The sequence below is a fragment of the Anabas testudineus genome, chromosome 17, assembly GCF_900324465.2.
Source record: "Anabas testudineus chromosome 17, fAnaTes1.2, whole genome shotgun sequence".
In the NCBI taxonomy this organism is placed as follows: domain Eukaryota; kingdom Metazoa; phylum Chordata; class Actinopteri; order Anabantiformes; family Anabantidae; genus Anabas; species Anabas testudineus.
In genome coordinates this window covers 1,193,872-1,207,074 of record NC_046626.1, presented here as the reverse complement: position 1 = coordinate 1,207,074, position 13,203 = coordinate 1,193,872, and the positions used below count along the sequence as shown (strand labels likewise).

The window sequence follows — 13,203 nt, the reverse complement described above, 5'->3', positions numbered from 1 at the left end:
GCACATTATATTGGTTAATACTCCTGAATTGAAGATCCGATCACGTTTTATGAGATATTAATGCAGAAAACCACAAAGTCTTGCCACTATATTATGCAACTTGTGTTGTGACCCTTAGATCAGACAGGCAGCTTACTAATTGCACTGTATGCCTTTCACCTTATGGACTCACTATCTGCTGGGATATGGATGAAGATTGGGTTGAGTGTCTGGAAAAGAAAGGGCAAAGTGGAAGGGAGAAAAACTGTACATGATGAATGTGTCTGGGTTGACAAACACGTCTTGACAGTTATACAGAGACAATTTCTCCAATCTGTGATACCCTATGAGTCTAAACTGGTGTGTCAGTGGTCTATATGTTCATCACTATTGTTGCAAGTTCAGAAGCAGGCCCTTCATTATCACACAAAGCTCCAGAGTCTTATCTTTTTAAGGCTTTGAGAGGTATTACAGCAGTCTGTCTTGCTATAGCTCTGGACTTGCCTTGCTGACACAAGAATGATCTACAGACTAGTTAGCAACAAAAGGAAGCAGTTTGAAAGATGAGCATTGCCTGTTTCTGATTTGATTGATCAGAAAATCTAAATCACTAAAAACAAAAAGAAAACTACTTAATTAATGAATACAAATTGTGTCAATTCTATTTATAAGACAGGATTTGAAATGGGATTTCCCTATGTGCATATGTGTGTGTTGGATTTCTGCAGAAGGCCTTTGCTGACTCACAACTTTCACTCTGGTCAGCAGCTCTCTTATGCCCTCTGCTGACAGAGCCAGCATTAAATTCACTTTAAGAATGACCTGGATTTCTCTGACCCACTTTATCCATATAGAGTAGCTGCACCTTTTATGTAGCCTGTGGTTGTTCTCCAGCCAGCAGAAAGTATCTGTGTGTGTGTGTGTGTGTGCCCTCTCATTCTCCACACAGATTTTTCCATTGCTGTTCTAGCAGTGCAGAATGTCATATCCAGTCATATTTAGCATATCTAACAGCAGCCTTACCAGTCAAACAAGATGTCCCCAGCTGGAGTTAGATTCTATTAGAGTATAAGCTGTTTTTTAATTCTGTATACTTTAGCTATGACAAGCCATGTCTTTGTGACCTGATCATGTTTGTAGTATGCTGTTTTGCAGAGCCACTTATGGCATCAATATTAACTTATAACTCCAATTGCAGAGTATGAATTTTAAAAAAAGAACACAAATGCAACTAGTCTGTTGTTTGTGATATAAATATTTTAATGTAGTAGAATTCAATAGCCAACCAGGGTGGATCTACAGGGGACAACTGTAGGGCTGCTAGGTAGAAAAAAAAGCAGTTTAGGTGCAGAGTTAGTAATAGAACCTAGAAAGATATTAAATGTGAAAAAACAATCTCTACGTCTAAAAAATGTAAAAATCTCATCCTTAAACATTGCATTACTGCTAATTTCAGTCAGTGCATTTCCATGCACTCAAGTTACCGTCGACTATCTTGAGATAGCTGATTTCTTAATTGTCATGTAAACAGGAAACCTGGCCACTGTAATCGGGGTAGGGGATAAGAAAAAACAGTTTTTTCCCGAGGTAGATGTCTTCTGGAGAATGATGATTACTCTACCATGTAAATGTTTAACCAGGTTTTATTCAGCTTTCTGCAAGAGCACATGTGCATAACAAGGGCTGCAGACACTCACCACACTACTATCAGCTGGGAGGAGCAGCTGGATTAATGGAGAGATCTTTACACAGAGCTACACAGTTGTTTTTAAATCAAGTCCACCTGAAATTAAAATAAAACTGAAACTAATACAACGTTTCCTGTAGACATCTAATTAAGTCACTTTTTAATGTGCATTTCTTTAATTCAGACAGTTTGTACTGTGACTGATTGTCTGTCGCTGTGGAGAGAGCTAACATACATCAGTATAAACTGTGTGATTTGTGTAGCCAAGCACATTTAGGCATTAGCCTGTAGCTAATGTTATAAACCATTTGCTGCTTTGCAAGTGAAACCTTGTAGAGCCTACAACCCTACAAAGTTGTAGAACCCTGAGCAGGGCCGGGATGGCGCTCACGGGTGGAACCCTGGGCTAAAAGCAAGATCATCAATAGCATATTTCAGTGATGTGGAAACAAACCTTTTTCCCAATTAAACAAGACATACATGTATAATTTACTGTCAGATTGTATTAAAATGTTATTTGTGCAGAGGACAACTTCACTGACCGCTGAAGAAATGAGAAGGCCAGAGTGGTTCATTTGGTATCCCCCTTTATCTATCAGTTTGACATTTCACTATAAATGACATCTGGGGTGAAAACCACTTTTGTTTATCACTGATAGATGTTGGTTATTTCTATAATTTATGAAGAATATGTAAAGTTGGGTTTGGCATTTCTCACACTTAACATAAATGATTACTATTGTTATTATTAATGATCTATATGTTATTTTTCATTAAAATCTGTTTTTTGAACACACAAATCTTTTTCCAAATGTGCCACCCTTTACCATGTGCCCCCTCTAGCCCCTTCATTCAACAATTTCTAAACACAGCCGTGCACAGGACCAGCAGTGAAAAATATTTGCCTATACCGAATGTCAATAACTAATAATTGATTTCAAAAATCAAATAGGCTTCATGGACTACACCAAATCAATAGCCTCTTCCATGAAATACTCTCACTGGCCATTTTTCAGTGTATTAATATGAAGAGTGTTTAGTGTACCAACCACACCCGTCCCACTGAAGAGGAATCAGTGAGTGTCATGTCAATGTGTCTTTAAGAGGAGCAGTGTGATGAGGAGACTATTTGCCTAATTTGCCTCGAAGCACTCTCTGCATGTCAGCTAAAATGGTTCGAATGATCAATCTTGATGCTCTAATACAATGCCCGACCATTTTAAGCAGAAGCATGAAGCAGATAAGTCTACAAGGATCAGAGATATCAGTAAAGAACAAAAGTGCCATGTAAGATAATCATTTTCCAGCAATGATTAACTGTTTTCCCCAGGAGGTGCACTTGGACACTGTGCTGTCCAAACACAGAAAAGCTGCCTTTCATCCATTTAAGGGAGTTATGCATCAGTTGAAGGTGGTGTAATTTTAGCAACGTGCTATTGTGCGATTACCTTAAGAGAAAGTTAGTGGTTGGAGATGACTGAAGGTCTTTAGTTTAGAAAGTGTGGAAGGAATCATCCCATCTGTGAATTACTCTGGATTCTAAATGAGCTGTGTGTGAGGTTGTTACAGAAGTGAGTTATCTTCTCAATCAGTGCACTGCTAAAGGAAACCTCCCCAGCCATGATGTTTCACTCCACAGTAGCTGTAGCTACCTTATTACTGTGGCTTTATTAGTGAATATCATACTGCATGACATCAACCTGCAAATGAAAATTCACTTTACTTCCTGTTGTCCTGGTTTCAGCTTGTGAGAACCTGACTTGACATCAGCTGGAACAGAGAGATCATGACAACCCACAGTATTTCAAGTAGGATACATGGCTCACAGTCTGTAAGTCACGGACACACTGGGCTGTTGTGACATGTGGACTAATGTGGAGAGTGGAGATGTGCGGAAAGAAACAGGTTTCTACGTAGAGATTTTTAAATAGAAGTGAAATATGGTTGTACTTTCACTTAAAGCCCAGAGGTCGGGCTTTGGCGGTGCTGTAGAGTCGATAATGTTTACCAGACTGAGCAGACTGATAGACATGTTTACTGACCTGCTAAAACTCTGGTCAAAGGTCTGTACTGAGACTGCACAAAACCAGAAACAGAGGGAGGAGGACAGCAGTAAGACAGAAGCAAACACAAAACATGAAAGCTTACAATAAAGTAACAGTATAATTTAGGAATTTAGAATTTGCCCTTTTCATTCATTTTGCTTAGTTTTCATCTTCATTTGCAAAGTAACCAGTAACTTCAGCAGACAATTAAAAATACATTTTACCCTAACCTGGTAAAAGTTTGTAGAGTAGTAAATGTATTTAGTAACTTTACACCACTGGTAAATACATTCAAAAATAAATACATTCACTTATGTTCTCTACTTGAAACGTAAGATAGCATTAGCACAAAACTAAATTAGTGCACTCTGCTCCACTCAGCCCATCTCAAATAACAAACTATAAATGCTGCAATACATCAAGCAGAGTCAGCTGATTGGTTAGGAGGCAGAGCCTCACTCAGAAACGTTTAGATGCAAATGTCTTTGTAATATTTCAGGCTTCAACACTGCATCGTCCCATTGAGACACATTTTTGAAAAAATAAAATATTCAATAAAAAAGAAGTTACAATCTGTCACTAAAGCAATGAAGAAATGTGACTTGTTTACTTGGTACCTCACACAGTGTTTTTCATGTACCAGGTGCTAAGATTGAAGCACACATGAAAATACATGAGCCTGCACATGCCCAGACACAACCCAACACCACATGACCTATTAACATGTTCAGCCCTTTATTTCTTAATGTGCACAAGTCTTATCTGTGTACTTTCTGGCAGACATACAAGAATATGAGGACTAGATCACATCTTCATTTGAACTCCACAGTTTGAAAATAAACAATGTACAGCATCATATGGGCTGCAAAAATGCAGCAATTAATAGAAATAATTATAAACTTAGTGCTTACAGTTGATTCACATTTTTACAATACATAGGTATAAAGGGATATGTGCATAGTATTGGTCCAAACATAGTCACAGTTATATGCAACTACCACAGTTTTTACCCTTCATTTATATCACTGATAAAATTCTTCAAAGTATTAATTTCACATCACAAATGTCACAACATTTCATCAACATAAGCAGTAAAACAGTTAGTTTAAATGATCAACTGTGAACTAGTAGAAGACTGGATTCATTGTTTTGGCTGGCTGATAAGATAAAAGTCTGGACGGAGTGGTGAGTTGGAAGAAAAGTAGGGTTCAAACTCATCATTTGCAGCGATGCTGCAAAACGATGGCGACATTAAAACAGACTTCAGAGGTGGTAGGGCCTGAGTATCTCTGTCTTCAGCCATCCCAAGGACTGAGCCCAGACCTCTGGTTGTTGCTTTGCAGTTGTAACACAAATCTTCATCTAGCATTGAATCACAGAGGTCCACTGGACATCTTACCTGTTTAGTAATTACTATAAACAGAAATATAGAGGGAACAAAAAAACTTGATGTGACATCCACACAGTAACATTTGGCAGGATTCCTGTAAAACTGAAAGGCCTCAGATAAGGTAGTTTTTTTCTAAGTGGAGGAGGCTCAGTAAACTTTCCTGTCTCTAGGGTCCCTGAACGCTACATGTGTGAGCTCTTTATTTCTAACTAGTTTGTCTAAAGATTCAACCGTGTACCAACTATAAATGCATGGAACATGAACCCACACCGCACTTCCAACACCAATCATTAAAACATTAAACATTAAAAATCATCACTTAAATGAACTTATACTAAACTGTTACAAGAAACTGTGTAGTGTACTGTGTCTGTGTGCCCAGATTTGACTGAAATATGATTTTTGGACAAACTGTAGCAATCACACGCTAAGGGTTTTTAAACCTAAAAACACAACCTTTAAGGCCCCATTGCCATAATATCAGTCTAGTCTATCTTAGCTTAAAGATAGACTAGACTTAGCTTTGAGGGAAGCTATTTGGTAGCCTGCCCCCCCCCCCCCCCCCCCAATTAAAAACCACACCCATCGACACCTCTAAAGATTTCTTATTTGCACAGTGTACATTAGGTATACGTAAAAAAAAAAAAAAAAAAGTGTGGTGTTACAGGGAGTTGTTAATGAATAAGAGTTTTTTCATTCACTCAGCAATTCTGCCCAGTGTTTTTAACCACAGCACGGGCTGCTAGATACAGAAACTTGTTTAACATGTATTTTTCTTAGTATGATCCAACATTTATATCAGTGAGATTTAGAGGAAATGTTAGTTTGGTTTTTAAACTTGGGTCCATGACACTAAAGTAACATCATACTGCAAGACTGTTGCACTGTGAGCAAGAAAGAGACTGAAAGTGGTAAGAGCAAGAAAGAAAACCCAACATTGCATTGAGCTCAGAAGCTAGTAGAACAGAGGCGAGCCTGGATATGACACTGTGACGTGTGCTCTCTATACAGGTATTTCAACCTGAAGCCATTACACAGATTTCAGTGAGCAATGTAACAAGAAAAACAGCTAAATAATGGACAAGCATCATGTCAACTCAAAGTTAGTGGGATGGATCAGTACTGAAAGTAACAAACATGACATTATACAGTTCCCTTCCACTCTCTTACTGCAGACAGCAACATAATAGATAGAACTATTGAAACCCAAAATGGCTGCCAGAGAGTGCGTACAGTTCAAAATTCCACATGTCGAGGTGTTCAGTCTCGATTTCCTCTGAGGTATGATTCATCAGGAGTAATGGCGATGTCAGCAGTTGGGTGGGAAGCAATCTGCTGTAGGAGGGTCTCTGATTGAAGCAGCTGATTGGTCCAGTCTTGACACGCCTCCTCTATTCCTGGCCCTTCACCTCCATATTCTGGAGGCAGGATGGTTGGTGAGAAGAACTTACTTAGAGCCTTATGGAAATCAGCACCGTGCATATGGATCTGTAGAGGGGAGAACTTGGATTTAAATGTAGTTCTAAAGACATTTGCACTGTTTCTGTCAATCAAAGACCAGTCTAAGAACTGATATGGTGACTTCTGTGGATCAATGTAATCAGTGTTAAGCAATAAACACAGTGCTGACCCTCTGTTTGATCTTGTCTGGCAGGAAGGGACGAATCATAGCAAAAACTGGTCGAAAGAACATGGGCTCGTTGACCAGATGAATTCCTCTAACTTTCGTTGGAAAAGAGTCCTGAAAAACACATGAATAGAGATGGAACAGTTACTGTATCAGAACCACAACTCTTTGGATAGAATTTCTATTCAGATGTGAAGTCAAGTCAAGAATAAATGTATGTGCGAAAAATAGAAGCACAACAAAGTCAAAGTCACAGAAACTGAATGATATGTTGCTTTACGTATATTCCTTATATACTTTAGAATAGAATCTTTTATCTTCTATAATAGAAATTTGAAATGTGTGTCAACTGCATAGAAATGAAAATGTTATGATGCGTGAAACATATTGTCAAATATTTGTAGTTGATCTTTATAGTACAAGTTATATTTACAGTAAGGCCAACATGATTACCGAAAGTACAGAGGATATCTTCCTCGCAAGGGAAGGGTTAATCTGCAGGGCATGGCCCAAAGTCCACCCCTGCAGGTCAAATATGGCCTTGACACCCCGCCTCTGAGTCTCTATCTCAGTGGAGATGATCTCTGATGTCATAAGGCTGACCCTGAAAACCTGGAAGGCAGACCAGTCTTTTGGATTCCACTGCCCTGCAGAGAGACAATCAGACAAGATAAAGTCATTATTCTTAAATTCAACACCTAAACTAACCCAGGTTCCTGTGGAGTGTGAAAAGTTTGTTGTGCTTATGGAGTTACCTTGGAAATGGTGCTAACGTTGCTAGACGTAGATCACAATGTTTCAGAGAGTTTTGTTTAACTATCTTTGTAGCACTATCTGCATCTGATTTTAGTTTTTCATGTGTTTAATCAGTTGTAAGTTAAAAAAAGTTGACATGGCCATGTTGGTAACTGTTGACTCTGGGAGTGCAACCTAAGTTTAAAGTGCTTCTTTAAAGAAGATGGCCTCACTGTGGGTAGCTCGCTTGTTATGCTGGCAAACAGCAACAACCAGCTCATCAACGGAAGCAGAGTCAACAATCATGTGATGCAGACGTGCAACTGCTTTCTTGAAGCCATAAGTAACTACAGGAATGATTAAACATTAGTGGGTATAATTAGTGGCCGATACTGATATTGCAGTATTTGACTGGAGCTCTAGATTCCATTGTAAGATCTCACTTGTACTTAGACAGCTTCCTCTGCATAGATTGTACTGAGTTAATTTCAATAATTAATTAAACTAAACCATCAACACGTCTCTTAGACTCCATCTCGACTAGACTGCTCAAAGATAGTGTTGAATGCAAAGATTCTCTTAGCATTCAACATTATTGATCACAACATTTTATTATGTACTTATCTATCAGATAGATACTAGTTTGTACATGTTAATCATGAGTCTTCCATGCAGACAAAAGATAGTTACAGAGTTCTACAGGGTTCTGTACTTTTTATTTTCCAATTATTTTCACTCCCTATATGACCCCCTTAAACAATATCACTAGGAAACACTAAAAATTCTCATTGCTATGCAGATGATACCCAGCTATATTTAACTAATCAATTAGTCAAATGTCAAGTTGCTAAAAAAAACATAAAGGCCTGGATGTCCTCTCATTTTCTACGCCTCAATTCTGACAAGACAGAGGTTATTTTGTTTGGGCCTAAAACCACAGAGACACGATGTATGCTCATACTGTAGCCCTAGATGACATAGCATTGGTGTCAAGTAACACTGGGGTAATGCAGAGTATCTCATTTACCTCATACATCAAAGAAATCTCTAGAACTGCCTTTTTTCACCTGAGAAACATTAAAATTAGGAGCATCCTGTCCCAAAGTGATGCTGAAAAACTAGTCCATGCATTTGTTTCTTCCAGACTGGACTATTGTAATTCATTATTAATAGGATGTCCCAATAACTCATTAAAGAGCCTCCAGTTAATCCAAAATGCTGCAGCCAGAGTTCTGACTGGAATTAGCAAGAGAGATCATATTTCTCCTATGTTAGCTTCTCTCCATTGGCTCCCTGTTAAATCCAGAATTGAATTTAAAATTCTTCTCCTCACTTATAAATCCCTTAATAATCAGGCTCCATCTTATCTTAAAGACCTCATAGTTCCATAATTTACAAGCAGAACTCTCCGTTCTCAGACTGCAGGTTTACTTGTGGTTCCTAGAGTTTCCAAATGTAGAATGGGAGGCAGAGCCTTTAGCTACCAAGCCCCTCTCCTGTGGAACCAGCTCCCAGATCAGGTTCTGGAGGCAGACACCCTCTCTACATTTAAGACTAGACTTAAAACTTTCCTTTTTTATAAAGCTTATAGTTAGAGATGGATCAGGTGACTCTGAACCATCTCTTAGTTATGCTGATATAGGTTAGTCTGCTGGGGGACCTCTACTGATAAACTGAGCTCCTCTCCTCTCCTTCCTCTCCTGTCTCTCTCTTTCAGAGCTCGGAGCGTTTTTTGTGTGTTTTTGTAGTTTTTGTAGACACGGTGGTGTCTTTTTAACTGTTGTTGTACAGTCTGGTCTTCATCAGCTGTGAGGATGAACGGCTCCGTCGTTCTTTTCCTCGACAGCGTTGATAAAGTTCACGGCCTGGTTGAAAGTGGTGTTGTGATCGGTGACTCCTTGTTTTTGTGTCTCCTCTCACTCAGCCCTCTAAGAAAGTGACTCTGTCTAATGTTCCACCGTTTATCAGTGACGAGCTGCTGTGCAGAGAGTTGTCCCGACACGGGAAGATAGTGTCTCCTTTACGGAGGTTACCGTCGGGATGCACTCAGCCAGAGCTGTGTCACGTCATCTCCCACAGACGTCAGGTCTACATGGTTCTGAACAGTAAGGACGAAGAACTGAACCTGGTGCTGAAGCTGAGGGTTGATGACTTTGATTATGTTCTGTTTGTGACATCTGAGACCATGAAGTGTTTTGGCTGTGGGAGGGGAGGACGTCTCATCAGGGCCTGTCCCGAGAAGGCCGCAGGCAGGTCTGATGGTGTCTGACCAGCAGGGGGCAAAGGAGGGGAAGAGGTGGACAGGCAGGAGCAAGATGGAGGTGCAGGACAGCAGGATGAGTCTGAGGCAGGTGCCCTGGGGGGTGACCAGGCTGAGGTGGTGGTGACTGATGCTGCTGATCGCACATCAGCTGTAGAGACAGTGAGTAAAGGAGAGGTGGTGCCGTGTGCTGAGGAGCTGAGGACTGAACAGGAAGCAGTGATGGACGAAGGTGACAGTTGTCCAGCAGTACCAGGGGGAAAAAGGAAGAGTAAAACTACTGTGAGCAGCTCCCAGGACCAGTCGGGGGCTGTGAAAAAGGTCAGAGGTCGAGGCCTGAGGAGCCTGAAGGCAGCTGAGTCGGACTGTAGCGGACTGTTGTTCTGTGGTTGTTTTCTCTTCTTTCTCCCCATGACTACTTGGGGACTCAAAATTGGCACCTAAACGGGGCCAGAGACCTGAAGAAGAGAATGGTTTTATATGAACTAGTGAAACTGAATCACATTGACGTGATGCTAATACAGGAAACACACAGTGACAGCAGTAACGAGGTTGACTGGCACAGGGAGTGGCCTGGACAGGTGGTACTGAGCCATGGCGGCAGCAGCAGCGGGGGTGTAGGTATCCTGTTTTCTGGATCCTGCCCTCCTGTCTCCTTCACTACATCTGAAGTGGTTCCTGGCACAGGCAGTGTTTGAACGTACCAAAGTGCTCTTGGTCAATGTGCTCTTGGTCAATGTTTACGCTCCTAATACAGGAACAGAGAGACTCCTGCTCCTCAATGAAGTGAACTCTGTTCTAATTCACTGTAACTGCGAAGATTACTTGTTCTTAGGTGGTGATTTTAACTGTACTGAGAACGACCATCTGGACAGGAACCACATCGAGCCTCATCCTGCATCTAGGCGTGTATTGCAACGGGTCACTGAAGCTCATGAGCTGGTCGATGTCTGGAGGAGCCTCCACGGCTCTGACAGACAGTACACATGGTCCCACGTGAGAGATGGTACGATCTCCTTAGCGAGACTGTTCCGTTTTAAATGGTAACTGATCTGCACTTATATAGCGCTTTTCTACCTAGCTGGCACTCAAAGCGCTTTACACTGCTTCTCCCACCCATTCACACGCACAAGCACACACACATTCACACACCGATGGCAGAGCTGCTCTGCAGCTGACCTGACTCACCGGGGGCAACTAGGGGTTCAGTATCTTGCCCAAGGACACTTTTGGCATGTGACGTGGCAGCCGGGAATCGAACCACCAATCCTATGATTGGCAGTCAACTGCTCTACCTATTGAGCCACAGCCACCCCCAGATGAGTTCTTTCAGGTCCTGTTCGATCACACCTGTTGGTTTTACTGATCACTCCATGGTTTTGTGTCATGTTTTTATTAATAACATTAAGCACAGGAGCGCATACTGGATTTTTAATGATTCACTGTTGCTTGATGAGTGTTTTAAAGATGGTTTTAGGTTCTTTTGGAAGACTTTAAAACCCAGAAATCTGATTTTATGAATCTTAGACAGTGGTGGGATTGTGGCAAAGTCCAGATCAAGCAATTCTGCCAACAGTACACTCTCAATGTCACTAGGGACGTTACCAGGTCAGTTGAAGCTCTGAAGAGTGATAATGTGGAACTGCAACTTTTGGCAGATTCCACAGGAAACATAGGACACATTGATGTCCTCAAATCCAAAAAGGCTCTTCTTGCCAGCCTACTGGGCACCAGAACACAGGGGGCACTGGTCCGGTGCAGATTCCAGGCTGTCGCAGAGATGGATGCTCCCTCCCGCTTTTTCTTCAGTCTGGAAAAGAGTAATGGCCAGAGCCGGTACATCCATGAGTGGTTTGGTTTTACCTAATTGTGCGGCCCACCCTGTGCTGTCGGCCTATGCGGATGATGTTGTTGTTTTCGTTAAGTCACAAACAGAGGTTCGTGTTTTGGAAAATATAGTAACGGCTTTTAGCACTGTGTCATCTGCTAAGGTCAACTGGCACAAAAGTGCAGCGTTGGCTGTCGGCAGCTGGAGGAGTGGGCTTCCCACTCTTCCAGGGGGTCTCACCTTGCAGAGGGGGGGGGTTTAAATACTTGGGTGTGCATTTGGGGAATGAAGAGAGTGTAAATAGGATCTGGGCTGGTGTTGTGGAGAAGGTGGAGGGGAGGCTACAGAAGTGGAGGTGGTTACTGCCACAGATGTCGTACAGGCGGAGGGCTCTGGTGATCAACAACTTGGTGGCCAGTGGGCTCTGGCATCGCCTGGCCTGTGTGGACCCCCCTGTTGATCTTCTTAAATGGGTTCAGTCCATTATTGTGAACTTCTTGTCCGGCCAGGCCAAACTTGCTATTTACAAGACCAGGAAGGTCGAGGGTCAGGAGGTCACCTCTGTGTTCCGGGCTTTGGTTCGGGCCCGATTGTGGCTGGATTTTAAGTTCTATAAGTTCATGAACAATCTGCCGGGTTTTGTTCAGCAGTGGTGCTACGACGATGTCCTCTGCTCTCCTCACCTCTCCTGTCTCCTCTCCTCTCCTGTCTCCTCTCTCCTCACCTCTCCTGTCTCCTCTCCTCTCCTGTCTCCTCTCTCCTCACCTCTCCTGTCTCCTCTCTCCTCTCCTCTCCTGTCTCCTCTCCTCTCTCACCTCTCCTGTCTCCTCTCTCCTCTCCTCTCCTCTCCTCTCCTCTCCTCTCCTGTCTCCTCTCTCCTCACCTCTCCTGTCTCCTCTCTCCCTCTCTCCTCTCCTCTCCCTCTCCGCGCCGCACAGCTGCGGTCTCCTCTCTCCTCGCCTCTCCTCTCCGCTCCTCTCCGTCTCCTGTCTCCTCTCTCCGCTCCTCTCCTCTCCTCTCCTCTCCTCTCCTGTCTCCTCTCTCCTCTCCTCTCCTCTCCTCAACATCTACTCTCCTCTCCTCGCCTCTCCGCTCCTCTTCCTCTCTCTCCTCTCTCCTCTCCTCTTTCCTCCTCCTCTCCTCTCCTCTCCTCGCCTCTCCTCTCCTGTCTCGCTCCCTCCTCACCTCTCTGGCTCCGCTCTCCTCCTCCTCTCCTGTCTACTCTCTCCTCACCTCTCCTGTCTCCTCTCCTGTCTCCTCTCCTCTCCTCTCCTCTCCTCCCTCCTCGCCTCGCCTCTCCTCTCCTCCCTCTTCCTCTCCTGTCTCCTCTCACCCTCTCCTCTGTCACTTAGCGGCCCTGCCTCAAGAGGGGCCTGTTGGGTTTTCTAATGATTATAAAGGACTGGGAGACGAGGCTGGAGGAGAAACTCCCGAACATCAGCTGAAGTTAGGAGAAGGACTAGTAGGAGTCATACTACATGGCAGAAGACACCATTCAAAATTCACCATTTAAACAAGTTGCTATTTATCATTGTCCTGCCACCGCGACATGAATCTGTAGGAAACCTTGATAAACGTAACAATTAACAAACATGAAATATTAACTTCATTTACTTTTTCCACCATCACTATCAAAATGAACATCTCAAGTG

The 13,203-nt window shown here is 42.5% G+C and overlaps 1 protein-coding gene across 1 annotated transcript in view; it reads right to left on the bottom strand.

Moving 5' to 3' along the window:
* Positions 1-5,944: 5,944 nt before the first annotated feature.
* LOC113171977 (alpha-tocopherol transfer protein-like) overlaps positions 5,945-13,203 on the bottom strand; it is a 9,568-nt gene continuing 2,309 nt past the window's right edge. The window contains exons 3-5 of the mRNA XM_026374732.1: positions 7,182-7,375; positions 6,732-6,842; positions 5,945-6,589 (exon numbers count right to left, since the gene is read on the bottom strand). Of these exons, the coding sequence (XP_026230517.1) occupies positions 6,362-6,589; positions 6,732-6,842; positions 7,182-7,375 (533 nt within the window). The 3' untranslated portion in view covers positions 5,945-6,361. The remainder of the gene's footprint in view (positions 6,590-6,731; positions 6,843-7,181; positions 7,376-13,203) is intronic.